The sequence below is a fragment of the Scyliorhinus canicula genome, chromosome 13 (assembly GCF_902713615.1).
Source record: "Scyliorhinus canicula chromosome 13, sScyCan1.1, whole genome shotgun sequence".
In the NCBI taxonomy this organism is placed as follows: Eukaryota; Metazoa; Chordata; class Chondrichthyes; order Carcharhiniformes; family Scyliorhinidae; genus Scyliorhinus; species Scyliorhinus canicula.
The window spans coordinates 80,195,825-80,223,760 of NC_052158.1; the positions used below are offsets into that span (position 1 = coordinate 80,195,825).

The window sequence follows — 27,936 nt, forward strand, 5'->3', positions numbered from 1 at the left end:
GAGTGGCCAGGGAGTCCATGGACCAGAGTGCACAATAACTAGAACATAGAACAGTACAGCACAGAACAGGCCCTTCGGCCCTCAATGTTGTGCCGAGCCATGATCACCCTACCCAAACCCACATATCCACCCTGTACCCGTAACCCAACAACCCCCCCCCCCATTAACCTTACTTTTTTTTAGGACACTACGGGCAATTTAGCATGGCCAATCCACCTAACCCGCACATCTTTGGACTGTGGGAGGAAACCGGAGCACCCGGAGGAAACCCACGCACACAGGGGGAGGACGTGCAGACTCCACACAGACAGTGACCCAGCCGGGAATCGAACCTGGGACCCTGGAGCTGTGAAGCATTTATGCTAACCACCATGCTACCCTGCTGCCCCTAACTATGTAGGCTCTTTCTTGGGCTGGGTGTTTCTTGACTTGGAAGATGCTCATCCCAAATTGCTATCCATGCAATAGATGGGGGCCACAACCTTGGCCAGAGTGGGCCATCTTTTCCCCTCTGTCACCATTTCAAAGAACAATACAACACAGGAACAGGCCCTTCGGCCACCCAAGCCTGTACCAGTCATGATACCAACCATGAGGGCTTCCCTCATGTTCGTTTCCACTTTGGGTGGCACAGGTTAAACATGGTTATGCTGCTAGTGCTGTCACACACCATTATACTGTATAATTTGCAGTGGCTTATTTCTTCATGCAAATTGGCACTCTAAAATGAAAATGGAATTATAAATCATTCAGTGTTTTTTTTATGAGGTACCTTGTAAATGTATTCTGGAAATTGTAGTATACTAACTATTTGTTCCCATATAATCTACCCTATATGCCAATTGGGAAAAGCTGGACAACCGGAAGATGTTTAGTAAAAGGCCTGCCCCTCAGGAGCTAACAAATTGTCCTATAAAGCATGCCGTAATACTTCCTTTAAAAAAGATTGCTCTAAAATGCTCAATCTTAATTACATACGTTTATTATTTAAAAGTATTTACGTTTTCAAAATTTTCATTCAAGGATTTTACCAACTCCAAGATGGACAGTCAGTCTTTCTTTCCCATCTCTCAGACAGAAATGCACAGCCAGCTAGTTACCCCATTATTGCCAACTGCACTGATTGGATATTAAATCATGGATCACTCTAATTCAATTTGGTCAGTACCCCATTGAGCTACTAATTTTCAAACACTAAAAGTGTTCCCTTATCTGCATGATCTGACCTCTCAGCCACTGCCTCCCTTTGTGTTAGGCTGGTCCAATATTTCGCAGAGCTCCAATCTTTAAGGGAAAGAACAAAGTGGGTCCAGCAGGATTGCAACTCATACATTGTGATTCAATGGACACTAGCACCAGGTCTGACCATCATTAATATTGAGCATTAGTCTTATTTTTTATTGCAAATTGAGAGATTTTAATTCAAAATAAACTAAAGACACTGTTTCCGTCAGTCAAAGAATACAGATCTGGTGCGTATAGGGTTAATGTGAGGTGAGCACAGTATAATAATCATTATTATAATTGTTATTCATGTGGCGCAGTGGATAGCACTGGGACTGTGGTGCTGAGGACCCGGGTTTCAATCCCGGCCCTGGGTCACTGTCCATGTGGAGTTTGCACATTCTCCCCATGTCTGCGTGGGTTTCACCCCCACTACCCAAAGATGTGCAGGTTAGATGGATTGGCCTCGCTAAATTGCCCCTTAACTGGAAAAAGATAATAATTAGGTACTCTAAATTTATTTTAAAAAAAATAATCGTTATTCATGTCACAAGTAGGCTTACATTAACACTGCAATGAAGTTACTGTGAAAATCCCCTAGTCGCCACACTCCGGTGCCTGTTCGTGTACATTGAGAGAGAATTCAGAATATCCAATTTATCGAACAAACATGTCTTTTGGGACATGTGGGATTAAACCGGAGCACCCGGAGGAAACCCACGCAGACACGGGGAGAATGTACAGACTGCACAAACAGTGACCCAAACCGGGAATCGAACCCAGGTCCCTGGCGCTTTGAAGTAACAGTGCTAACCACTGTGCTTACAGTATTGCCTACAGTGATGCAAGATAGCACATGACCATTACCCAAGGTCAGTCTAGTGTTTGACAGTGACTTGTGTATCAGCAAGCATGGAAACAGCTCCGAGCCTATACCCTTCATTGTATAGTTGGAAGTAGTTTTAAGAGTCAAATAAAGGCTTACAGTTAACCCAGGTATGATTAGGAAGGCTTCTTTAGACCTACTGAATTGTAACAATAATAATTATTATTAATAGTGTCACAAGTAGGCTTATATTAACTGCAATGAAATTACTGTGGAAATCCCCCAGAGCCAACAGACTACAACAAATTAGATTATGTTTATGCTTCTATAAGTACATAAAAGGGAAGAGAGTTGCTAAAGTGAATGTTGGCCCATTGGAAGATGAAACTGGTGAATTAATAGTGTGGAACACAGAAACGGCAGATGCAAAATCAATACTTTGCCTCAGTTTTCACGGTGGAGGACACTAGCACCATTCCTATAGGAATGGACAATTCGGTGGTAATAGAAAAGGAGGAACATAGAACAATCATTATCAATAGGGAAACTGTACTAAACAAACTATTGGGATTTAGGGCAGACAAGTCCCCTGGACCTGATGGCCTACATCCTAGAGTATTAAAGGAAGTGGCAGTGGAGATAGTGGATCCATTGGTTATAACATTCCCAAAATTCCCTGCACACGGGAAATGTTCCAGTGGATTGGAAAAATGCTAACATAATGCACTTATTCAAAAAGGGAGGCAGAACGTGGGAAATTACAGACAAGCTACTTTAACATCTGTTATTGGGAAATTGTTCAAATCAATTAACAAATAAGTAATATCAGGACATTTGGAAAGTCAAAACACTATACATTAGAGTCAGCGTGGTTTTATTAAGGGGAAATCATATTTGACTTTGCAAGAGTTATTTGAAGATGTAACAAGCAAAGTGGATAATGGGGATCCTGCAGATGTTGTTTCTCTGGACTTCCGGAAGGCGTTTGACAAGGGCCGCACAGAAAGTTAATTCACAAGGTTAGATCACATGGATTAGGGGTAACTTATTAGCTTGGATAGAAGACTGGTTGACGGACAGAAGACAGAAAATTGGGATAAATGTTTTTTTCTCTGGCAGAATGTAACTAGTGGGGTACCACAGGGTTCAGTCATTGGGCCCCAGCTATTTACGATCTATATAAATGACTTAGACACAGGGATAGGAGGTTCTATAGCCAAATGTTCAGACAACACAAAAAAATAGGTGGGACAGTAAGTTGCAATGAGGAAACAAGAACCTTACAAATGGCTAATGATAGGTTAAGAGAGTGGACTAAAATGTGGCAGATGGAATTTAATGTGGAGGTCATAAGTTTTGGTCGGAAAAATGGGAGGCAATCTATTGTCTAAATGGGGAAAGACTTCGGGCTGCTCCTTTGCAGGGGATCTGGGGTCCTTGTTCATAAGTCACAGAAAACTAGCATGCAGGTACAGCAGATAATAAAGAAAGCAAATGGAATGTTAGCTAAAGGAACAGAGTATAAAGGTGAGGAAGTGTTGTTGCAACTGTACAAGGCATTGGTCAGACTGCATCTGGAGTACTGTGCAATGTTTTGGTCCCCTTATTTGACGAAAGATGTAGTGGCATTGGAGGCCATTCAGAGGACGATTCCAGATGAGGGGTGTGTTGTATGAAGAGAGATTGAACAGTTTAGGTCTATATTCTCTAGAGTTTTTATGATAAGGGGAGATCAAATTGAGGTATGCATGATAAAAGGTCAGGATAAAGTAGATGTGGAGCAGATGCTTTCTTGTGAACACAGCCCAGCCCATCACGTGAACCCACCTCCCATCCATTGACTCTATCTACACCTCCTGCTGCCCTGGGAAAGCGGGCAGCATAATCAAAGACTCCTGCCACTCGGGTAATTCTCTCTTCCAACCTCTTTCATTGGGCAGAAGATACAAACATCTGAGAACAAAAGTCTGAGAACTCGCACTAACAGATTTAAAAACAGTTTCTTCCCCACTATTACCAGACTCCTCAATGGCTCTCTAATGGACTGAACTGATCTCTCCACGCATCTTCTCTACTGTGTAGCATTACACTCTGCATGCTTCACCTGATGTCTATGTATTTACATTGTGCATTTATCGTATGTCCTGTGTTTCTCATGTATGGAACGATCTACCTGGCCTGCGCAGAACAATACTTTTCACTGTACCTCGGTACACGTGACAATAAGTCTAAATCTTGTGGGGCATTCCAGAATGAGAGGTCATAATCTTAGGATAAGAGGTAGGATAAGAGGTAGCAAACGGAGTTCAGGAGAAACTACTTCTCCCAAAGGATTGTGAATCTGTGGAATGTGCTACCCCAGAGTGCGGTGGACGCTGGGACAGTGAGCAAATTTAAGGAGGGGTTAGACAGATTTTAATTGGTAATGGGTTGAAGGGTTATGGAGAACGGGCAGGACGGTGGAGTGAAGAGGACAGTTTGGGCATCCTTAGATAGGAGAGAGTATACGGCAACCATTTTAAAACCTACAGTTCCACCATTTTACTGGAGATGTTGAAATCTTCAATTTCAGACTATGGAATTGCCATGTATAACAGATATTACAAGGACAGGTGTGTCTCCGAGAAGCCAGTTTTCAGGCAGAGAAACTGCAGATGCTACAATTCAAGGCCTATTCTACAATGTGTGACAAGGTACCATTGAGTCTGCTGGTAGCAAAAGGGAGATGATTTAATGGCTACACCCAGATATCGAACCACTGATATAATTAATTGCAAGACGAGGGGGGCACAGTGGCGTAGTGGTTAGCACTGCTGGCTAGAGCGCTGAGGACCCGGGTTCGATCCCGGCCCCAGGTCACTGTCTGTGTGGAGTTTGCACATTTTCCCCATGTCTGCATGGGTTTCACACCCAAAACCCAAAGATGTGCAGGTTAGGTCGATTGGCCATGCTAAATTGCCCCTTAATTGGAAAAAATAATTGGGTACTCTAAATTTAAAAAAAAAAAATTTATTGCAAGACAAAATACCTGCCTATATAATGATTGGATAGCTTAATTAAGCATGTGGACCTTTTATGCGATTGGTTAAGTATTCTCATATACTATGCATGATGTAACCTTAATCAATAGTAATGATTGGACATAGATGACTAGTAACAAATGAATGGTATATGCTAAATTTCTTGTAATTGAATCTCAAAGCATAACTGTCTGTACCATTCTTGAATCTGGGCTTTTGGTGTCCTAATTAGAATGCTAAGAGCCCTCTCGGCAGCCTGTAAATAAAGACTAGTTTTCAACTCCAAGAGTCTTTGTCTGGTCTCTCATGAGAGTAAGGGTGAAGTACACTACAGTCAAACAGCTGTATAATTTTTCCCTCAAAATGGGAGTTAAGGCCAGGATGCGATCAGCCATGATCGAATGGCGGAGCAGACTTGATGGATCAAATGGCCTAAATCTGCTCCTATATCTTATAAATCTCAGTTTTTAGCCTATTGACTGTATGTTAAATAAGCTCATGTTCCCACTGCTAAGTAATTTAGATAACTATTTGAAGGAAACAAATCTTACTCAGGGTGTGAAATGCTATAACTTATCACAACTGGCTATTGTCAATATAAATTCTGATAATAGATTCACGGATAACCTAAATCTGCCTTTGTTTGTGTAATTGTGATCATATATATGTGAAGGACGTCAATATCCCATATCAAAATACAACATATCTCGAAGTCATGTTTCCACACAAATGGCCAGGATTTGCAAAATTCTCACCCAAATTCAATGGACGATTGACTGTCCTTTTTTATCCTGCCTGCGATGGGTCCCACTAAATAGCCCAGCCAATTTACCTTTTGCCTGTCATGGTCCTAACTGTGCTGATGTGTCTTTGGTCACAATTAAGTGATGCTGTATCATTATCAAATTTTAAAATGAGGATCTTTCAGCATTCTGGAGTTCTTCTTTGGTTTCTAATGTTTGTCCAAATACAAAAACTGTGCAAGCATTTGACGAACGATGGTTTGTATGAAATTGTGGTTGTTCACTGAAGAAACACTGAAAATCCACTTTTAATTCATCACTAAAATTGATTTGATTTTAACCTGAAGAAACACGATACTTCAAAAAGTTGAATGAACCCATTACAGACTACTTCTTTACATTTATTTTGTAATGATAATCAATAATGGTAATATTCTTGATGTACCATCAATTGGACTCGAGACACGATGAAGATCCAAACTGTGGCTTTAATCAGCTAGTTGTTGGGCCGGTGGTCGACTACAGAGAAAGGCTGACCGCCGGGAACTCTGGGTACTTATACCCGCCTCGGAGGCGGGGTCTACTTGCCTCTCGACCAATTGGTGAGCAGTCACATGACTAATCCCAGCCTATCAGACGAGAGACACATGACCAGCCAGAGCCAATGGGAAACCAATGCTCTGCACCAATGGCAGTGCTCACATTCATACCACCACAATTCTACTAAAATTAGTAATGTCATATTACTGATTCTAAGAAGACGTTAATACTTATTCCACCAAATGATATTTGTTTAATTATTTCACTGTTCTTTATAAATTGAATTATTTGTTCAGTTTACAAAGCTGCCTTTGTCATGCAACATTTTTCATCTTTCAAAAGACCAAAGACATAGCAGAGATGCTCAGTAAATAGTGAACAACCTCTGAAAACAGACGAGACTTGCACTTGACTATACTCGTCAGAAAGCATTTTGCAGATTTGTTCATAATATGCATATAAAACAATTCTGTCAAATTATTTCAGCACAACCTACGCCAAGTAATTTATCAAAATTTATTAAATAATTTATCAAAAATATTGTCAGAATTCCATAGCATGCTTTTCCCTTTAAGCAATGGCCCAGTACTGATCAATTCAGTACTGGAAAGTGCTGAAAGGGAAAAACACATCCCGAACCTTCTTCTTTATGTATTTGTTTATCAGTGTGTCTACAGATAGCATTACACAGTGAAGTAGCAGATCACTGGATAGCATTTTTGCACTTTTCTGTGGTATATACCAATTTAAAATATGGCACTTACTGCTTCACCTGAAGAAAGTAGACCAGAGGAGATACACAATGATTGCCACCGGAACTTCCAGACTTGCAATTACCAAAGGCACCAGAAACATCAAACGGGTTCTTTTACCTAAAATAGATGGATAGTATTTTATTAATTAGGAGACGACCATCCAACTCATTATACCAATCCTCCACTCAGAGCGAACTACTTATTCATTTTCCCATGTTTATTTTTCCAACATTCATCCACTGCTCATTTAAAACCCATCTGGATTCTAATTCTATAAGTGATTGTAGTGAGTGAGGCATTCCATATCCAAAAACTTTCAGCAGATAAAAAAAATCTCATATTCTATCGATTAACTCTGTTCATAATACATTTATGCTCCAATTGTAGAAATTGTTTTTCCTGATTTATCAAAACACATCATGATTTTGGACTTTACTGTCAATTTGTTTCTTCAAAAGAAAAGTTTCCGATTCTGTTGTCCCATTTCGTAATTAAAAGCACTTATCCTTGACATCATCTTTTATAATCTGTTGTATCTCTATCTACTAAACATCTTATAGGCGTGCAATTTAGGCACACGAGTAATTATGTTTAGGGTGCTATATAAATGCAGGTTTATGTTGTGCTGCCATCTACAGGCGTTGACAGATTTGGCATTTGTGTTAGTCATGGGTTTTCGATGAATATTTGCATCAGAACAGCACCACTTAATATTCTCAGCTGAATTCCTGTGTAAGAAAACTATATATAAAGTGTTCCTGTTATAGTTGAGATATTTTTGACAATTTCTCACCATTGTGATTGGCCCCGTTATAAAGGCTGCCAGTCATAGGGTTGCTGGTTGCGTTACTGACTGGGTTTTGGGCTACGCATCTGTATACATGTTGCTCCTCTTCAGTAACACAGTCTATTACAAGCAGTGTCCCATCGTATGTCTCATTGAGAACTCCAGACATGGATAACTTTTCCCAGTGAATCATGACATTTGTTCCATTGGAGACAGAGCAGTTCAAAGTGACATGTGGTGAACTTGCACAGTTACCAAGAATCGCTGTCTCAGGCTGGGAAACTGGTTCTGAAATACACAGATAATAATTTACCTGCACAACAGTCATTGTATTTTAGAGTAATGCATTTTAGATTAGATATTTCTGAGTGATGTAATAAACCAGAACACAGATGCAAATATCTCCATTTTGTTTTGTGTTTTAAACAAATGTAAGAGTGAATTAATAAGCTTAGTAGAAGGGGGATGGATCTCACACCCCTGCATTAGACACATGCTCATCAAATGCTGGACCTCAAAGACTTGGGATCAGCAGAATTCACCAGCTAGGTTATTTACTTGTTTGAAGAACAGTTTCTAGATTACAGTCATGCTTCTGGGTGAAGGTTTAATAATAAGCCTGGCTAGGCAAGATTGTAATTATAAAACACAGTTCTGTGCACTTACAGCTATATAGCAGTATTATAGAGTTGTATTAGAATGCTCTCCCTGTGATTGATGCATCAGGAGAGCTGTATAGAGTTGTATTAGAATGCTCTCCCTGTGATTGATGTATCAGGAGAGCTGTATCAGTGGAGGGTGCTCCTCAGAGATTTCTCTGGGCTAGTTCCCTCCATACAAGGTCATCTATGTGCAGATCCACAAGAGATGGGTCAGATCCTAAATTAATATTTCTCATCTGTATTTACTGTTGAGAAAGGCATGGATGTTAGGGAACTTGGGGAAATAAATAGAGATGTCTTGAGGAGTGTACATATTACAAAGAAGGAGGTGCTTAGAGTCTTAAAGCGCATCAAGGTAGATAAATCCCCAGGACCAGATGAAATTTATACCAGGAAGTTGTGGGAGGCTAGGGAGGAATTTGAGGGTCCCCCAGCAGAGATATTTGAATTGCTGACAGCCACAGGTGAGGTGCCTGAAGATTGGAGGGTAGCAAACATTGTGCCTTTGTTTAAGAAGGGCCACAGGGAAAAGCCTGGGAACGACATCATGGTGAGCCGAACGTCTGTGGTGGGTAACGTGTTAGAAGGTATTCTGAGAGACAGGGGGCTGGATTCTCCGCCGGCGGGATACTCCATTTTGCCGGCAGCCTGGGGGTTTCCTGACCGTGTGGGGCTGCCCCACAATGGGAAACTCCATTGACCAGACAGCGTAACGGAGCATCCCGCAGGTGTGCTGAAGCAGAAATGTGGCGCAGCAGGGTGGAGAATCCAGCCCAGGATCTACAGGCATTTAGAGAGGCAAGGACTGATTAGGGACAGTCAGTATGGCTTTGTGAGTGGAAAACCATGACTCACAAATTTGATTGAGTTTTTTTGAAGGGGTAACCAAGAAGGTAGATGAGGGCAGTGCAGTCCACATCGTCTACATGGAGTTTAGGAAGGCCTTTGATGCAAGGCCTTTGACGCAAGTGCCTTGGTACTGCACGCTAGGTTGTTGCATAAGGTTAAATCACACTGGATCCAAGAGTGAGGTAGCAAATTGGATACAAAATTGGCTTGACAAGAGAAGACAAAGGGTGGTTGTAGACTGTTGCTTTTCAAACTGGGTGCCAATGACCAGCGGTATGCCTCAGGGATCAGTGCTGGGTCCACTGTTATTTATATTAATGATTTGGATAAGAATTTAGGAGGCATGGTTAGTAAGTTTGCAGATGACACCAAGATAGGTGGCATAGTGAACATTGAAGAAGGTTATTTAGGATTGCAACGGCATCTTGATCAATTGGGCCAGTGGGCCGATGAATGGCAGATGGAGTTTACTTTAGATAAATGAGTGAGGTGATGCATTTTGGTAGATCAAATCGGGACCTACTCAGTTAATGGTAGGGTGTTGGGAATAGTTATAGAACAAAGAGATCTGGGAGTACAGATTCATAGCTCCTTGAAAGTGGAGTCACAGGTGGACAGGGTGGTGAAGAAGGCATTCGGCATGCTTGGTTTCATTGGTCAGAACATTGAATACAGGAGTTAGGACATCTTATTGAAGTTGCACAAGACTTTAAGGCCACACATGGAATACTGTGTACAGTTCTGGTCACCCTATTATAGAAAGGATATTATTAAACTAGAAAGAGTGCAGAAAAAGATTTACTAGGATGCTGCCGGGACTTGATTGTTTGAGTTATAAGGAGAGGCTGGATAGACTGGGACTTTTTCCCCTGGAGTGTAGGAGGCTTAGGGGTGGTCTTATAGAGATCTATCAAATAATGTGGGGCATAGATAAGGTAGATAGTCAACATCTTTTCCCAAAGGTAGGGGTATCTAAAACTAGACGGTATAGATTTTAAGGTGAGAAGGGAGAGATACAAAAGAGTCCAGAGGGGCAATGTGTTCACATAGAGAGTGGTGAGTGTCTGGAACAAGCTGCCAGAGACAGTAGTAGAGGCAGGTACAATTTTGTCTTTTAAAAAGCATTTAGACAGTTACATGAGTAAGATGAGTATAGAGGGATATGAAACAAATGCAGGCAATTGGGACTAGCTTAGTGGTAATAACTGGGTGACATGGACAAGTTTGGCTGAAGGGCCTGTTTCCATGCTGTAAACCTCAATTACTCTATGCTTGAATCATGAATAAACTATTGTAACTGGTTCTTGGGTTCCCTGGTGGTTAAGTTGGAGAAGTCTACCACAACACAGGCTAATGTTTTAGTCTGAAGTTATAATATAATAGAAGTCCTGATGGTAACTCATCTATTGTGTTTGTGATCACAAGGGCTTCAACCGGCACAGGAGGGCCTTCCACTCCAAGGCCTTGTTTTGCGCATAAGCTGACTTCGCAAGCTGACTTCTAATGGAGCATCACCATCATCTCCATCCTGCTTAGAATCTAACTCTGTTGAACTTTGACCTTCTCCCATGCAAGTTCAGTCCCCCTGTTAGCCTAACAGTTGAATCCGACTGGGAAATGGAGTGGCCAATAATTGGGCACTTCAAGGTCTCAACTGAGGCAGAGACAGCCTTCCCCATCCTAGTGCACAATTGTTTTGAGGTCAGGGAGGGTGGAAGCCAGTGAGGGAATTCCTACCCTTCAATTTCACCCCCCCGCCCTCCCCCCGCCCTTGCTGGCGGGGTAATGTAACATTCTGGCCAAGTTATAGTTTCAGCTGGATCACTTGGTAAACTTGATGGTTGTCCAGGTTACGTTTCACAATTACAGGTTTGGCTCAACAGCAACTCATGATGGTCATCGTAACTTTGAACTAGAAATTAGAACAAACTGTTGGTGGGAAAATAATCCCTTCCTTCTTTTCACATGTTACAGGACCTTATTCAGGTTTGTTTAGTGGCTTGAGTGAACCAAAGTCTTACTGAATTAGCCTGTGGAGAAGCCTGGTTCTCAGTGGGTTCAGTGTGTTGCAAAAAAATCGCAAGTTGATGCAATTATATATGTGGCATTCTGTTATTATGAAGGTTTTGACCCAGTTCTTTACTTTAAACAGAAACTATTTAAATTGACAATTTACAGCATGAGCACTTTCAGGCCTCAATGAAAATACTGAATTTGTAATTGATGTACCATCAATTGGACTTGAGGCACAATGAAGACCTAAACTGTGGCTTTAATCAGCTAGTTGTTAGCCCGGTGGTCGACTACAGAGAAAGGCCGACCGCCGGGAACTCTGGGTACTTATACCCCGCCTCGGAGGCGGGGTCTACTTGCCTCTCGTCCAATTGGTGAGCAGTCACATGACTAGTCCCAGCCAATCAGACGAGAGGCACCTGACCAGCCAAAGCCAATGGGAAACCAATGCTCTGCACCAATGGCAGTGCTCCCATTCATACCACCACAGTAATGTTATGTTGTTACTTGTAATCGTCAAAGTTACAAGATTACTGTTAAACACTTACCAAAGACCTGCATCCTGAATGTATTTTGATCACCGTTTTCCACCTCTTTCCCATAGTAGTCAATGTTTATTTCATATTCTCCAGTGTCATCAACCTGTACATCATTCAGTATCACAACACCGCTGACAATTCGAACTCTGTGTTTATACAGTGGGTGGACAATGAGCAGTTTCTCCGGATTATTAGATTTCCATGTAAAAATATTGAAGTGCACAGGAGATTTTGATGTAAATGTTACATCATATTGATCAGAGCCTTGATGCTGGATGGGGAACTGGACCTGTTCTCCTGCAATGGCGTTGGTGATGGTATCAGGTCTGACATTTAAGGCTTCTCCATGCACTACAAACAAATAGAATACTGGAAAACAAATATAGATCAGACTCATCAATTTTTTAATCACTGTTCGAAGAAAAATAATTTTTTAATATTAATTTACTGAACATTGGCATCGCCGACTAGGCCAACATTTACCCCATCCTTAATTTCCCTTAAGGTGATGGTGAGATACCTTCTTGAATCGCAGCAGTCCATGTGCTGTACATGCACTCAGTGCTACTCCCAAGAGACATGATGCTAAAAAAACGACCCCCCAAATTTCTCTAATGTCGGGCAGGACCAAAACATATGAACACAATTAATTGGGCTTCTCCTACACCGTTCGCCGCTATCCTCCACATCTCAAGCTGCTGGCTCATCCTCGCCCTCATTAAGAGCACCCTGTGCACCACTTTTAATTGAATCAACCCAGCCTCGCTCACAAGGTTGAGGCATTAACCCTCCACAGCTCCGCGCACCATAATACCTCCTCCAACACCATCCCCAGCTCCTCTTCCCACTTGTCCTTAATCCCTTCCATGGACACCTCATCTTCCTCCATGACCCTCCTGTAAATCGCCAAAACAACCCCACCCTCCCACTCCATCACTGACAGCACCTCCTCTAACAATGAAAAGGACGGTGCCACCAGAAAGCTTGGGAACACCCGCATGTATCTGAAGGCCTCCTCACACTGGAGCCCAAACATGCCCCCCAACTCCTCCAAGCTTGCAAACCACCCCTCCAAAAACAAATCCCTCATCTCCTTCACCCCTCTCTCCTCCAATATGCAGAACCTCGCATCCATCCTCTCCGGCTCAAACCAGTGATTCCGAGGCATAATCCTCGGACCTGCCCTCAACTGAAGCGCTCCCGGAATTGCCTCCTAATCTCCAACGTGGTTACCACCACAGGACTCCCTGAATACTTCCCTGGGGAAAATGGTAACAGTGCTGTTGCCAGCGCCCTCAATGCTGACTCCTTACAGGAACACACCTCCATCCGCACCCCTAAGGCCTCCGTCTCCCTACTCCAGCTCCGCATCTTCTCCAGCCCTGCACCTTCTCCCCATTTTCCGCCCAGTATAGCAAGTTTGGTAGAACCTATGCCTCCTGGCTGCTGCCTTCTTTGGAGCACACCTTGTAGCTTCACAAGGTTGACACCTCATTTTCAGGTATTGCTGTTGTTTCTCATGGTGTGCCGCTCAGCACTCTTTGAACTAGGGTTGATCCCCTGACTTAATGGTAATGATGGAGTGGGGAATATGCTGGGCCATGAGGGTACAGATTTTAGTTGAGTACATTTCTGCAGCTACTGATTATCCACAGTGGTTGCACAGTTTGGAGCCGCTACAGCTATTTGAAACCTATCCCATTTAGCATGGTGGTAGCACCACACAACACGATGGAGGGTATCCTCAATGTGAAGATGGGACATCTCCACAAAGACTGTGTGTTGGTCACTTCTACCGACACGGTCATGGACTGATGCATCTGCAGCAGGCAGGTTGGTGAGGATGAGGTTTAGTATGTTTTTATGTTACTCGTGTCTGCACCGGCTCTTGGAAAGAGCACCCTACCCAAGGTCAACACCTCCCCCTATCCCAATAACCCAGTAACCCCAACCAACACTAAGGGCAATTTTGGACACTAAGGGCAATTTATCATGGCCAATTCACCTAACCTGCACATCTTTGGACTGTGGGAGGAGACCGAGTAAACCGGAGCACCCGGAGGAAACCCACGCACACACGGGGAGGATGTGCAGACTCCGCACAGACAGTGACCCAAGCCGGAATCGAACCTGGGACCCTGGAGCTGTGAAGCCATTGTGCTATCCACAATGCTACCGTGCTACCATATAGTGAAGACAGATTCAAAATGCCTGTTTAATTCATCCTCCATAGCCCTACTTTCCATACCAATTCCTAGATGCACTTTCTAGAGGACTGATGCTCACTTTGTTAACTCTTTTCTTATTTAAATATCTATAGAAACTCTTATTGTCTATCTTTATATTACTGTCCAGCTTTCTCTCCTACTCTAGTTTACCCCAATTGACAGAACACTTATCCACAACTCATTTTTTTTCTTTTTGTACAGTTGTACCCTGAACAGTGATAAGAACATGTGAAGATAGTGTTATCTCTGTCTCATTGCTATTTAGCTGGACTCCGATTTCCCCACTGTACTTCTGTTGATTTATAAAATGAAATGTGTTTACCATATGCAAATTAACTGCATCCATGTGTTACAGAATAAAATATCCAAAGATAAACATTGGGGGTTTTGTCCAGCAAGTAAAAACAAATAACATTTAGGAAACTAGTAATGTTTATTTTTTAAATTGTTTTTTGGAGCAAGCAATGCGATGGATTAAGGGTTTGCCCTGTCCACTCAGCACATTGGCCTTGTAACTTTAAGGATATGATAAAAAATATATATATATTTTTTAAAAACTTACATGATTTGGTCAATTTAAACTCCCAACAGTAATTCTGTGGACCTTTGAGGGAGCAAAGTTTCCGACCCTTTGGCAGGGAATTTTCCAGCCCAGCCCCCCCCCCCCCCCCCGAGGTAAGTTTTCCGTTGGCGGATCACCATTGGGTTCCCCGGCAGCGAGGCTGGTGAGCAACGCAAGTGACCGTTGACTTTGGTGGGGCTGGAAAATCTCGCTGCCAGCCAATGGCAACCTGCATCCGCAAAATCTATTGCTGGGGTGGTGGTGGGGGTGCAACCCAGCCTCGTCTTTCCATTCAGCACCTACATCCTATCAAGACTCATGTAAGTCAATGTAGTCCTGTGGACAGGGAAGTTTGTCTTTGAGGAGGATAATGTTACATCTGCTGTGTAAATTACTCCGATATATTTTTCTGTATACAAGAGTAGGTTGCCACCGTTAACACGTATTACCTGAGGCAATGAAGTACTGGATTATCATTGTTTAAACTGCATCAAAATGTCCCCTTTCCTTTTCATGAAGCTTGTTGCTGAGAAAGAGAAAAAAAATTATTCTTCAAGGAAATATACTCGGCAGACGCCTCTTGCTGGCAATTGCTACCTAAACATCAACAAAGAGACACTTGCAATTGTAGAACATTTTTGTAACTCCCCAACACACTCTGTCCAAGTATCTGAGGATTGCTAACCATAACTTTCCATATATCGCTATGCCATGGCACCACACCAGGGCAAGAGAGACAAAACCAAAAATTACCTGTACAGTGACTGCATGATTGGTGTTCACCACCACACTCCAGCTATCTGAGCTAGCTGGCCCTACCCAACTGACTTTGCAGCTGATGAAGTACTTCTGAAGTCTAGTCACTGTGGTAATGTAGAAACACAACCAATTTGCAGATAGAAAGGTCCTACAACAGAAATGTGATTATCAGATAAACCACATTACTAAAAGAAGCTTAGTGGATAGATATTGGCAAATCAAATGTAAATAGAAAGGTAGTGTATGTGTTTATGTAGACTCACCAATGAAAATGTGACAGAAGTACTGATCCACAAAACCATGGTGACAGAGTAAACTATGTATCATGCAATACCAATGATGGTGAAGCTCACCAGAGATTTTCATCATTCCGGTCATAGATCCTTCGGAGTATAGAACAATTCCTATCTTGTATATTTTAAATTTCTTCCTTATGATTCTTGAAGGATAACTCAAACACAACATAGTACCCCTTTAAACAACTGCCCATTGATCCCAGAGTTTGTTGATTCATTTTATGTGGTTAACAGTACACAGACACAGCTCTGCTGCTGATGTCTTGAAGCTTGATTATCACTATGTATATATGATCTATATGCTGAGTCTTAATATGTAAAACATTAAACATTATTTCACAATTGCACTATTGACCAAAACATTCTGTTGGAATTAATATCTCTGTTACACATACTGGACAATATCTTATTGAGTCTAACACTGAAGGCTCATGCCCTTGTGACGAAAGATAACCTCAACTGGTGAACAAAGGGGCCCCCATTTGGAGTTGATTGTTGTGGTGGGAACCCCAGAGCCTTGGTAGCTCTCAATTTGATCAGCAGGCAATACAGAACAACGACATTGGGTTTGGATTGGTTGATCCCTTTTAGAGCAGAAAAACAGTTTGCCAGATGTCGAGAGGTGGAGACTCACTGCAGCTCACACATGATCTGCTGAATTGGAGTGAAGTTTCTGAACTTCATTGAATAAAGATGCAAAGCAGCAGTCAGGTTTCTGGCATTCGGTCTTGCAGACAGCTAGAGGCCAAAAAGGTCAGGTCGCCGACCTAACATTGGGGTGAGAGTCTGTAAAGCCTACAGCAGGGCGAGGTGGTGACGCTGGCCAACCACCGTTGAGGGGAGCAGTGGGTCAACTCTACCTCCAAGCTAGGGTTGAGGGGGTAACCAACCAAAAAGAACAGAGGCTGCCAGGCCAGATAGCCAGCAGCAGCCAGCCAGAAGCAGATGCGGTCATCGAGGTATGAGGTGGAATGTTGGCACAGTGGTTAGCACTGCTGCTTCACTGAGCCAGGTATCCCGATTCAATTCCGGCCTTGGATGGCTGTCTACATGGAGATTGCATGTTCTCCCCATGTCTGCGTGGGTTTCCTCCGGGCAATCGGGTTCCCTCCCACAGGCCAAAGATGTGAAAGTTAGGTGGATCGGCCATTCTAACTTGCCCCTTAATGTTCAAAGGATGCGCAGATTAGGTGGGGTTATGGAGGGTGGGGAGTGGACTCTAGGTTGGGTGCTCTTTCAGAGGGTTGGTGCAGATTCAGTGGGCCGAATGGCCTCCTTTTGCGCTGTAGGAATTTTATGACTTGAGGTGCGACCACATGGGCAGGAGCTGAGCAGGGCAGCAGTCGGAAAGTGGGAAGAAGGCCAGGAAAGCACAGAAGTAGTGTCTTGGGGAAATTAGGGAGTAGTGGTCAGCGGCAGTAGTGTAACTCGACCAGAGGCAGAGCTGAGGGTGAGAGGGCTGGGCAGCAAACATGTGTGCGAGAGCGAGAGCGAGTAGAGGCCAGGATAGATACCCAGCAGCAGCAGCCAGCCAGTAGCCCACGAGGTCGAGAGTAGAGGCCCAGCCACCAGAGCGAGAGCCAAGAGGTGAGCAGAGCAGCAGTTGAGAGGGGAGAAGGTGGCCAGGCAAGTCCCAGCATTGTGTCTCGGCAAATGAGGAAGTATCAGCGAGCAGGAGTGGGGCGACCTGTCCAGAGCCAAAGGCCGCTCAGCAGTGCTGAGCAGCATCTCTCTTCCTATTATTTTTGCATGATTCATTTACTGCCTGTCGGTCAATTATTCCGCGAGGGCGGCACCTGGCGAAGGCCGTCTCAGCTGGGGAAGTAGGTGTAGGAATCCTCATGGCAATTCCAAACAATTTAGATAAACTTGTTTTGGTTGTGACAGCAGCAGATGTGTTCAAGAAGGAACTGCCAAACTGACTGTCATGATATGCACTCATGCACATAATGAGGTAAAGACAGGCAATGACAGACACTCAGGTTAGCCAATCAACACACAGGACAGAACACAACCAATCACCAGACAGAGCACGAGAGGGGTGCTTCCTACTATAAAACACACGAGGCATCAGCACTCCGCCTCTTTCCACTGGTGACAACTGTAGTGACAGTCAGGGTGTATATATCATTTAGCACATTCTATACGTGGCTCAGAGCCAATCTGGTCTAGTTAGTTAGAGTTAGCATACTTGGAATAGTAGAGTGTCAACCCACAGGCAGCTGTGTGTCTTGTTACAGAAGTTCAATAAATAGTATTGAACCAACGTCTAAGTTTGGTGTCTGCTTTCCAGTCTAACTGCATCCAGTTGCAGTCCGTGTTACCCCAGGGTGAATAACACGACATGATACCATGATCGCCCGGATGCAGCGCCTTATTATCGATGAAGGCGGCCATTTCATGCGCTTTTTCCGGGGTCCCACGCATGCGCACCACGGACGGGAGAACAAAGCGGCCGAAGACCACACTGTGCAGGTGCAAACGGCGGCTTACCTCACTGCACATGTGCGATGACGCACGGAGCGTAACGATGCCAACGTCATGACGTGCCCGAACTGCGGCACTGCCTATTTAAAGCGGCAATGCCCTCCAAGAGGCAGACGATGTTTAAATTGTGGGAAGCCTGGACATTATGCAGCCTTGTGCAGGTCTGCGCCACCGGTCGTGTGCCAGCGATCCCATTTCCAACGCAAACTCGTTCGATGTGTGCAGCACGAGCTGCTGGATTCTGATCCTGGTAACACCACGGATCCAGAGGATGATGTGCCTGGAGCCCCCACATCGTGTGGGCATCATTACTATGTGTGAAAAGGCCTCCTCAAATTCAGCAACATGCCTATTTATCCTCAACGTGGATTCTGCGGACGAATGGCCTGCTGTCGTACACGTTAACCAATGTAGCATCCGGTTCAAGCTGGACACTGGTGCTTCAGCCAATCTTATATCTCAAGCAGATCTTGATCGCATCAAAAGGCTGATGCACGATCAATAACTCCAGAAGCGAGATTGGATGACAATTGAAGGCTTTATTGCACTATATGTTTCCCCCAGCAGCGCAGGTACAGAATGCAGCTGCTGGGGATACACAGACTCTTGTACTCCGCCTTACTGGGCGGAACCAGCAGGCAGGCTTAACCAATGAAACAGCAGTCTCAGGTACCTCCCACACCAATGGCCTGACAGCATTATTCAGGGTACTGTAATACCTCTAATGCCGACTACCACATTCACCCCGTTTAAAAAAAAAAGTCCGGCGGGGTGGTGGCCTCACATTTCACAGTGGTCGAGGCTAAAGTTATGGAGGTACCCGGCATACATCAGTATAGTGTTTTGCCTTGTTATGTCGCGAGTATTTACAAAATTTATTCACAGTTCAGAGTGAAGCAATAAGTCGATCGGGGGCCTTGGTCGTCCTCTGCGATGCAGGCGCCGGCTCGGGCATCTGTGGCTCCGGGAGTGTGGTTTTGGCTTCTTCTTCATCACCCCTAGATGGGACCGGTGGGAGGACCGATCGACCTGGGAAGGGGGCGGCTGTGGGGTGCTCTGGTGACAGGAAGGGGGGTGGTGGTGGGGACCCAGCGAGGTCCCGAAGGGAGACAGTGTCCTGTCGGCCGTCGGTGTATGCCACGTAGGCGTACTGAGTATTAGCATGAAGAAGGTGGACCCTCTCGACCAATGGGTCCGACTTGTGCCCGCACGTGTTTGCAGAGCACGATGGGTCCAGGAGCCGCCAGACAGGTTGGGAGCGAGGCCCCGGAGGAGGACTTCCTAGGGAAGACAAGGAGACGTTCGTGAGGTGTTTGGTTGGTTGCGGTACACAGCTGTGACTGGATGGAGTGGAGAGCATCTGGAAGGACCTCCTGCCAGCGGGAGACTGGGAGATTCCTGTACCGTAGGGCCAGTAGGACGATCTTCCAGACTGTTCCGTTCCCCCTCTCTACCTGTCCGCTTCCCCGGGGGTTGTAACTGTTCGTCTTGCTCAAGGCAATGCCCTTGCTGAGCAGGAATTGACGCAGTTCGTCGCTCATGAATGAGGACCCCCTATCACTGTGTATGTAGGTGGGAATCCGAACAGCGTAAAGATACTGTGGAGGGCTTTTTTGACGGTGGCTGCGGTCATGTCAGGGCAGGGGATGGCGAATGGGAACTGGGAGTACTCATCAATCACGTTCAGGAAATAAGTGTTGCGGTCGGTGGAGGGGAGGGGCCCTTTGAAGTCCATACTGGAGGTGTTCAAAGGGACGGGAAGCCATTATCAGATGTGCTTTCTCTGGCCTGAAGTGACCCCCGGGTGGCAGAGGTCCTCGTGGAGGGTCCGGAGGCGGTCCACTTGTGCGTTGGCACATGTGCCATGGGATAGGGCTTCGGAGGCTCGTTTAGCTTCCCGGGATGATACAAGATCTCTAGTTGTAGGTAGAGAGCTCGATCCTCCACCATAAGATCTTGTTGTTATGAAAGCCACCGACCGTTGGTCAGTGAGGAGAGAGAATCTCCTGCCGGCCAGGTAATGCCTCCAGTGCCACACAGCTTCTACTATGGCCTGGGCCTCCTTTTCAACAGAGGAATGGCAGATTTCTGAAGCATGGTGCGTGAGAAGAAGGCCACGGGCCTGCCCGCTTCGTTGAGGGTGGCCGCCAGAGCTACGTCGGACACGTCGCTCTCGACTTGGAAAGGGAGGGATTAGTCGATGGCGTGCATCGTGGCCTTTGCAATGTCAGCTTTGATGCGGCTGAAGGTTTGACGGGCCTCTGCCGACAGGGGAAAACCCGTGGATTGGATTAGTGGGCAGGCTTTGTCCGCATAATTGGGGACCCACTGGGCGTAATATGAAAAAAATCCCAGTCAGCGTTTCAGGGCCTTGGAGCTGTGGGGGAGGGGAAACTCCATGAGGGGGCGCATGTGTTCAGGGTCTGGGCCTATAATTCAGCCATCCTCAGCCACGTAGACGGTTGGTGCTGAACATGCATTTATCCTTGTTATATGCGAGATTAAGGAATGAAGGAATTTTCGAAGATTGGCGTCGTGGTCCTGCTGGTCGTGGCCGCAGATGATGACATTGACGAGGTACGGAAACGTGGCCCGCAAACCGTACCAGTCAACCATTCGGTCCATCTCTCGTTGGAAGACCGAGACTCCATTCGAGACACCAAAAGGAACCCTTAGGAAGTGGTAGAGCCGCCCATCTGCTTCGAAAGCAGTGTATTTGTGGTCACTAGGGCGGATGGGGAGCTTGTGGTATGCGGACTTGACATCCGCCGTGGATAAGACCTTGTATTGTGCGATCTAGTTGACCAGATTGGATATGCGGGGGAGTGGGTACGCGTCAAGCTGCGTATACCTGTCAATGGTCTGACTATAATCGATGACCATCCTATGCTTCTCCCCGGTCTTTACAACCACTAATTGAGCTCTCCAGAGACTGTTGCTAGCCTCAATGACACCTTCCCTCAGTAATCGCTGGACCTCCGACCTAATAAAAGGTCCGGTCCTGGGCACTGTACCGTCTGCTTCTGGTGGCAACGGGTTTGCAATCCGGGGTGAAGTTCTCAAACAGGGAAGACGGATCGATTTTGAGGGTTGCAAGCCTCCAGACAGTGAGGGGGGGTATAATGCCACCGAATTTAAAAGTTAAGCTTTGGACCTTACATTGAAAGTCTAACCCTAGGAGTGTGGCAGTGCAGAGGTGGGGTTAGGACGTAGAGTCGGTAATTTTTAAACTCCCTTCCCTGGACCGTGAGGCTCGCTACGCAGAACCTTTTGATTTCCACTGAATGAGACCCGGAGGCCCGGGAGATTTTTGGTTAACTGGGTGGATGGGAAGAGAACAGCGCCTTACTGTGTTAGGGTGTATGAAGCTCTCTGTGCTCCTGGAGTCGATCAGACAGGATGTTTCATGCCCGTTGAGGAGTTCGGTTGTCGTTGCAGTCGAGAGCGTCCAGGGCCGAGACTGGTCCAGGGTCACTGAAGCGAGTCGTGGCAGAAGATGGAGATTTTACTCGGGCGGTGTGCTGTCCTCCGAGTCTGGGTCCCAGAAGTCCAGCCAAGATGGCGGCGCCCACTGGCCGCACGTGGCTCGTGGAGAGGATTGTGATGGCAGCCCCGATTCGCCTCCGGAGACCGCAGCGACCGCCCAGGCCTGGCATACTGCCATGAAATGGCCCTTTTTGCTGCACCTGTTGCAGATGTATGAGCAGGCCGGGCAGCGCTGTCGGGGGTTCTTGCTTGCCCACAAAAGTAGCAGCGTGGCCCCCAGGGTCACCTGGTAGTCTCGCAGCAGAAGCTTGTGTGGGGGGGGGGGGGGGGGGGGGGGTTGGAGGGAATGCATCGGAGACGGCTGCGGGGGGTTCCACTCTGCCCAAGGGGCTGCCACGCAGTCGGGGGCATAAGCGCGGGCGTTTCGGGAGGCCACATCTAGGGAACCAGCAGGCAGGCTTAACCAATGAAACAGCAGTCTCAGGCACCTCCCACACCAATGGTCTTACAGCATTATTCAGGGTACCATAATATCCGCATATCCAGGGTACTCTAATATCGATTACCACAAAGGCGACCAAAAATTCTTCTGCCAGCTTCTTGATTATAATGGCAATGCCATCACTGCATTAGGGTCTTGTCATCTGCAGGTCTCCAACAAGACCATCAATGCCACTCTACGATTCAAAATCGTCAAGCCTGACAAGGGTTCATTGCTTATCATAGAATTTACAGTGCAGAAGGAGGCCATTTGGCCCATCGAGTCTGCATCAGCTCTTTGAAAGAGCACCCTACCCAAGCCCACACCTCCACTCTTATCCCCACAACCCAGTAACCCCACCCAACACTAAAGGCAATTTTGGACACTAAGGGCTATTTAGCATGGCCAATCCACCTAACCTACACATCTTTGGACTGTGGGAGGAAACCGGAGCACCCGGAGGAAACCCACGCACACACGGGGAGGACGTGCAGACTCCGCACAGACAGTGACCCAAGCTGGGAATCGAACCTGGGGCCCGTGAAGCAATTATGCTAACCACAATGCTGCTCTAACCACCATGCTACCTTGGTGCCATTCATGTAAGCTACTCAATCTTGTGCAGCGAGTACATGCCATGTCCTCTGCCAATGTGAATCTTCAGGCTGACATTGACGAAATCCTGTCACAATACCCGGATGTGTTCAGCGGAATGGGTACGCTTCCATACTTCTACAAAATCTTACTTAGGCCTGATGCCACGCCTGTGATCCATGCTCCACGCCGGGTGCCGGCTCCTATGAAGGAACGTTTAAAGGCGCAGCTGCAGGAGCTCCAAGACCAGGGTATACTCTCTAAAGTGATGGAACCGACTGACTGGGTCAGCTCGATGGTCTGTGTAAAGAAGCCCTCAGGAGAGTTGCGCATATGTATAGATCCCAAAGATCTTATCCGGAACATAATGCGAGAACACTACCTAATCCCAAAGTGGGACGAACTAACCAGTGAGATGGCACACGCCAAATTCTTTACGAAGCTGGATGCATCACATGGTTTCTGGCAGATACAACTGGACGAGTACAGCAGGAAGCTCTGCACGATTAATACACCTTTCGGAAGGTACTGTTACAACCGCATGCCGTTCGGTATTGTTTCAGCCTCTGAAATCTTCCACAGGATCATGGAGCAGATGATGCAGGGCATTGAGGGTGTGCATGTCTACGTAGATGATGTAATCATATGGTCCACGACCCCCGAGGAACACATATCTCGTCTCAAACAAGTCTTTCAACGTATCCATGCAAACGGCCTCAAGTTGAACAAGGCCAAGTGCTCCTTTGGCATGTCATCCATCAAGTTCTTGGACGATCAAATATCCAAGCAGGGTGTGCAACAGATTTGGGCAAAGTCAAGGCCATCAACGCCATGAAGACCCCGGAAGACAAAAAGGCGGTACTATGCTTCCTCGGTATGGTTAACTTTTTGGGAAAGTTCATTCCCAACCTAGCATCTGGTGAAGAAGTCCACTGCATTCCAGTGGCTACCCACACATCAAGCAGAGTGGCTCGAGTTAAAGGCAAAGCTCACTACTATTCCGGTACTAGCGTTCTTTGACCCAGAGCGAGAGACAAAAATCTCTACACGCCAGCCAGGACGGCATTGGTGCGGTGCTCCTCCAGAAGGATAAATCCTCGTCCTGGGCTCCAGTGGCCTATGTGTCATGGGCCATGACTCCCACTGAGCAGAGGTATGCTCACATAGAGAAAGAATGCCTGGGCCTCCTAACCGGCATTGTAAAGTTCCATGACTACATCTACGGTCTACCAACCTTCACAGTAGAGACTGACCACAGACCCTTAGTCCATATCATTCATAAGGACTTGAATGACATGACGCCCAGGTTTCAGCACATTCTCCTTCGACTCTGCAGGTATGACTTCGAGCTGGTAAACACACCAGGCAAGGAGCTAATCGTTGCGGATGCCTTGTCGTGCGCCATCACCTCACCCTGTGAACAGGTCGATTTCATCCACCAATTTGAGGCACAGGTGCAACTGTGTGCCAGCAACCAGTTATATCTGTATATATGTTGTATATGCTCCAAGCAAGCGACAATTGAAAAAAAAAAGTTCGGGGGGGGGGGGGGGGGGGGGGGAGGAAATGTGAAATGTCATAATATGCACTCATGCACATAATGAGGTAAAGACAGGCAGTGACAGACACCCAGGTTATCCAATCAACACATAGGACAGAAAACAACCAATCACCAGACAGAACATTAGAGGGGGCATTCCTACTATAAAACACACGAGTCATCAGCACTCCGCCTCTTTCCACTGGTGACAACTGTAGTGACAGTCAGGATATATACATCATTTAGCACCTTCTACACATGGCTCAGAGCTAGTCTGGTCTAGTTAGTTAGAGTTAGCACACTTAGAGTAGTATAGTGTCAACCACCAGCAAGCTGTGTGCATTGTAACAGAAGTTCAATAAATTGTATTGAACCAACGTCTAAATTTGGTGTCTGCTTTCCAGTACAACTGCATTCAGTTGCAGTCTGTGTTAGCCCAGGGTGAATAACACGACACAGACTTGAGAATGAAATGCACGTGAATCCGTTGCGGCATTTGGTTTGCTGAAGAGCTAATCCTGATCCTCTCCTCATTCCCTGCCATCCTGCCCAGGGGCGCAGGCAAAATTCGGCTGGAGTGTGGTCACAGCAGGATTTGTCTGCCTTTCAGCCGGTGATATTTCTGCTAATGCCCACATATGCAATTCAGATCCTCCATTCCAGGACACACAGACAGAGCCATTTATTCTCAACAATATCAGCAATGTCGGGAGTGAAGTGACATGAGCCAAAATTTAGAAAATTCTGAACCAACCTCCTAAACTCTCCAACATTTTGTCTGTTGAGTGAAGAAATAACTGCGGGACTCGGGAAACAAATAACACTAAAATTACAGAAAGGTGATCGATTTTACTTGCTAGCAGATATTAAAAAAGCCTGAGCACTTGGTCACAGCCACGTGGTGAGCGAATCTGTTTCTAAACTGCCCTCTATTGTATATGAACCGCCATCAAGACACATTAGAAAAAAAATTAATATTATGTTGAGGTTCTTGTTTATCTTTCAGGCTCTCCCTATCTTTATACCAAGGGCCTTTTTTTTGGAAAGTGGACACAATCATCTCTGACATTGTATGGGAGGGGAAGGTGCCGAGGGTGGGGTGGACCCTGCTACAGAGGCAGAGGCAGCAGGGAGGGTTGGCGTTGCCAAACTTGCTTCATTATTATTGGGCGGCGAATGTGGACAAGGTGCGGCGATGGTGGGAAGGATAAGGAGTAGAGTGGGTTAGGATCGAGGAGGAATCTTTTAAGGGGTCTAGTTTGAGGGTTATGATGACGGCAGCATTGCCAATGGCTCCGAGCAGGTATTCAGGGAGCCTAGTGCAGTCCACGGTGAAGGTATGGAATCGGCTGAGGAGGCATTTTTGGGTGGAAGGAATGTCGGTGCTAACGACGCTGTCTGAGAATCATGGGTTTGAGCCCGGGGGAGGGGAGGAGGGGAGGAGGGGAGGAGGGGAGGAGGGGAGGAGGGGAGGAGGGGAGGAGGGGAGGAGGGGAGGAGGGGAGGAGGGGAGGAGGGGAGGAGGGGAGGAGGGGAGGAGGGGAGGAGGGGAGGAAAGAGATGGATAGTGTATACAGGAGGTGGAGGGAAGTGGGGCTGGTCAAGGTGAGGGATTTGAATTTGGAGGAAGGGTTTGGCAGTCTGGAGGAGCTAAGGGAGAGGGGTAGTGAGAGCTGCCGAGGGGTAGTGAGTTCAGGTACCTACAGGTTAGGGACTTTGCATGAAAGATCTGGAAGGAGTTCCCTAGATTGCCAGGATACACCCTGCTGGAGCGACTGCTGCTTCCAGATGTGGAAGAGGAGGGAATAATTGGGGATATATATAAGTGGCTGGGGGAGCAGGGAGGAGAGCAGGTGGTGACGTTCAAGGAGAAATGGGAAGCAGAGTTGGGAATGGAGATCAATTGGGGAGTATGGAGTGAGGCACTGCGAAGGGTAAACGAGACCTCCTCTTGTGCAAGGATGAGCCTGATACAGTTTAAGGTAGTGCACAGGGTGCATATGACTCGGGAGAGAATGAGAGGTTCTTTCAGGGGGCAGCAGATGAGTGTGAGAGGTGTGGGCGGGGGCAGCAAATCAAGCGCACATGTTTTGGGATTGTGAAAAATTGGGAAGATTCTGGGCAGGACTGTTTGCAGTCTTAGCTAGGATAGTGGAGGAGGAGGTGGACCCGGACCCTTTGGTGGCAATTTTTGGGGTTTCAGAGTAGCCGGAGCTCATGGAGGGGAGGATGGCCGATGTCTTGGTTGCACTGTGGTGAATTTTGCTGAAGTGGCGGTCAGCATCGCCACCAGGGGTAGCAGCAAGGTTGAGTGGCCTGTATGACTTCCCGCGGTTCGAGAAGATAAAGTACGAGTTAAGGGGCTCAAGCAGGGGATTTTGAGAAAAGGTGGGGGATGTTTGTGACCGTGTTTGAGGAGCTGTTTGGGTTGGTTAAGCACACTGGGCTAAATTGCTGGCTTTTAAAGCAGACCAAGGCAGGCCAGCAGCACGGTTCAATTCCCATACCAGCCTCCCCAAACAGGCGCCAGAATGTGGCAACTAGGGGCTTTTCACAGTAACTTCATTGAAGCCTACTCGTGACAATAAGCGATTTTCATTTCATTTTAGGGGGGTGGGTGAAAAAGGAGAAAAATCTGTACAAACTATATAGTTGATTGTTGGGAAGAATGTTTCCTGGGGTGTTTATTTGCTGTAACCTACTTTGATACAAGTTTGAATAAAATGCATTAAAAAAAAGACACATTAGAAAAATAATGTATATGCCGACAGTATATCACCATGAAAGTAAACTTTTATAAACTTCTATCCTCTGGTGCATGATCAATTACTACTGAAACAAGATTGTAGTCCAATTGAAGGCTTTAATGAACAAGTAGTTAACCCAGCAGCTCCGGTACAGAATGACTGCTGTGGGTGCGACACAGACTCTTATGCTCCAGCAGGCAGGTTCTCCTACTCATACTACAGCATAAGGTACATCCCACCTAGGTACTGCGATACCCCTAACATAGCCTACCATTTCCTCCCTCTGAGCAGAAAGAACAACTTCAATGTGGAAAGTCACCTGAACCTTTTCCTGAAATTCTCTCCTTCCAATAGTTGTGCTGTGTCAGCAGCTTTGTGAACAGTTTGAGCAGAGTTTCAGTGACAGTCTGGCTGAACTCAGCCCATTCATTGCTGTCTGTTTAAAAACACCAAACCCATTATGTGAGAATAAGGATCTCCGCACACTCACCTTCAGAATTTCTACCCGATTGAACAACTTCGCTCCGGAACTAGTGTCGCTGCTGCCGCCTGGGTCCCGTGGAAAACCGTCACGTGCAACAGCAGCATACCATTGCTGATTCATTTCATTACTGCCGTAAACTTGAACAGCGGTAGGGTGTTTGTTTCCTTTAATCAATTACAAATGCCACTAACATTGTAGATTCTGGTGTCAGCTAAGGAGTACACATATTAACAGAGCAAAGCATCTCTCCTAAAGAATATAAAGATTAAACGAACATAACAGAAACAGGAACTATATCGCAGCATGAAAGAAAA

At 46.0% G+C, this 27,936-nt stretch overlaps 1 protein-coding gene across 2 annotated transcripts in view; it reads right to left on the reverse strand.

Annotated features, from left to right (window-relative positions):
• LOC119976720 (hepatocyte cell adhesion molecule-like) overlaps positions 1–27,725 on the reverse strand; it is a 32,899-nt gene extending 5,174 nt beyond the window's left edge. The window contains exons 1-6 of one of the 2 annotated variants that reach the window (XM_038817449.1): positions 27,629–27,725; positions 24,641–24,643; positions 15,198–15,274; positions 11,968–12,327; positions 7,902–8,183; positions 7,118–7,225 (exon numbers count right to left, since the gene is read on the reverse strand). In XM_038817449.1, the coding sequence (XP_038673377.1) occupies positions 7,122–7,225; positions 7,902–8,183; positions 11,968–12,327; positions 15,198–15,225 (774 nt within the window). In that variant the 5' untranslated portion in view covers positions 15,226–15,274; positions 24,641–24,643; positions 27,629–27,725 and the 3' untranslated portion in view covers positions 7,118–7,121. Of the gene's footprint in view, positions 1–7,117; positions 7,226–7,901; positions 8,184–11,967; positions 12,328–15,197; positions 15,275–24,640; positions 24,644–27,457; positions 27,540–27,628 lie in introns of those variants that run through there. The other variant, XM_038817450.1, reaches the window with a different exon arrangement.
• Positions 27,726–27,936: the final 211 nt, after the last annotated feature.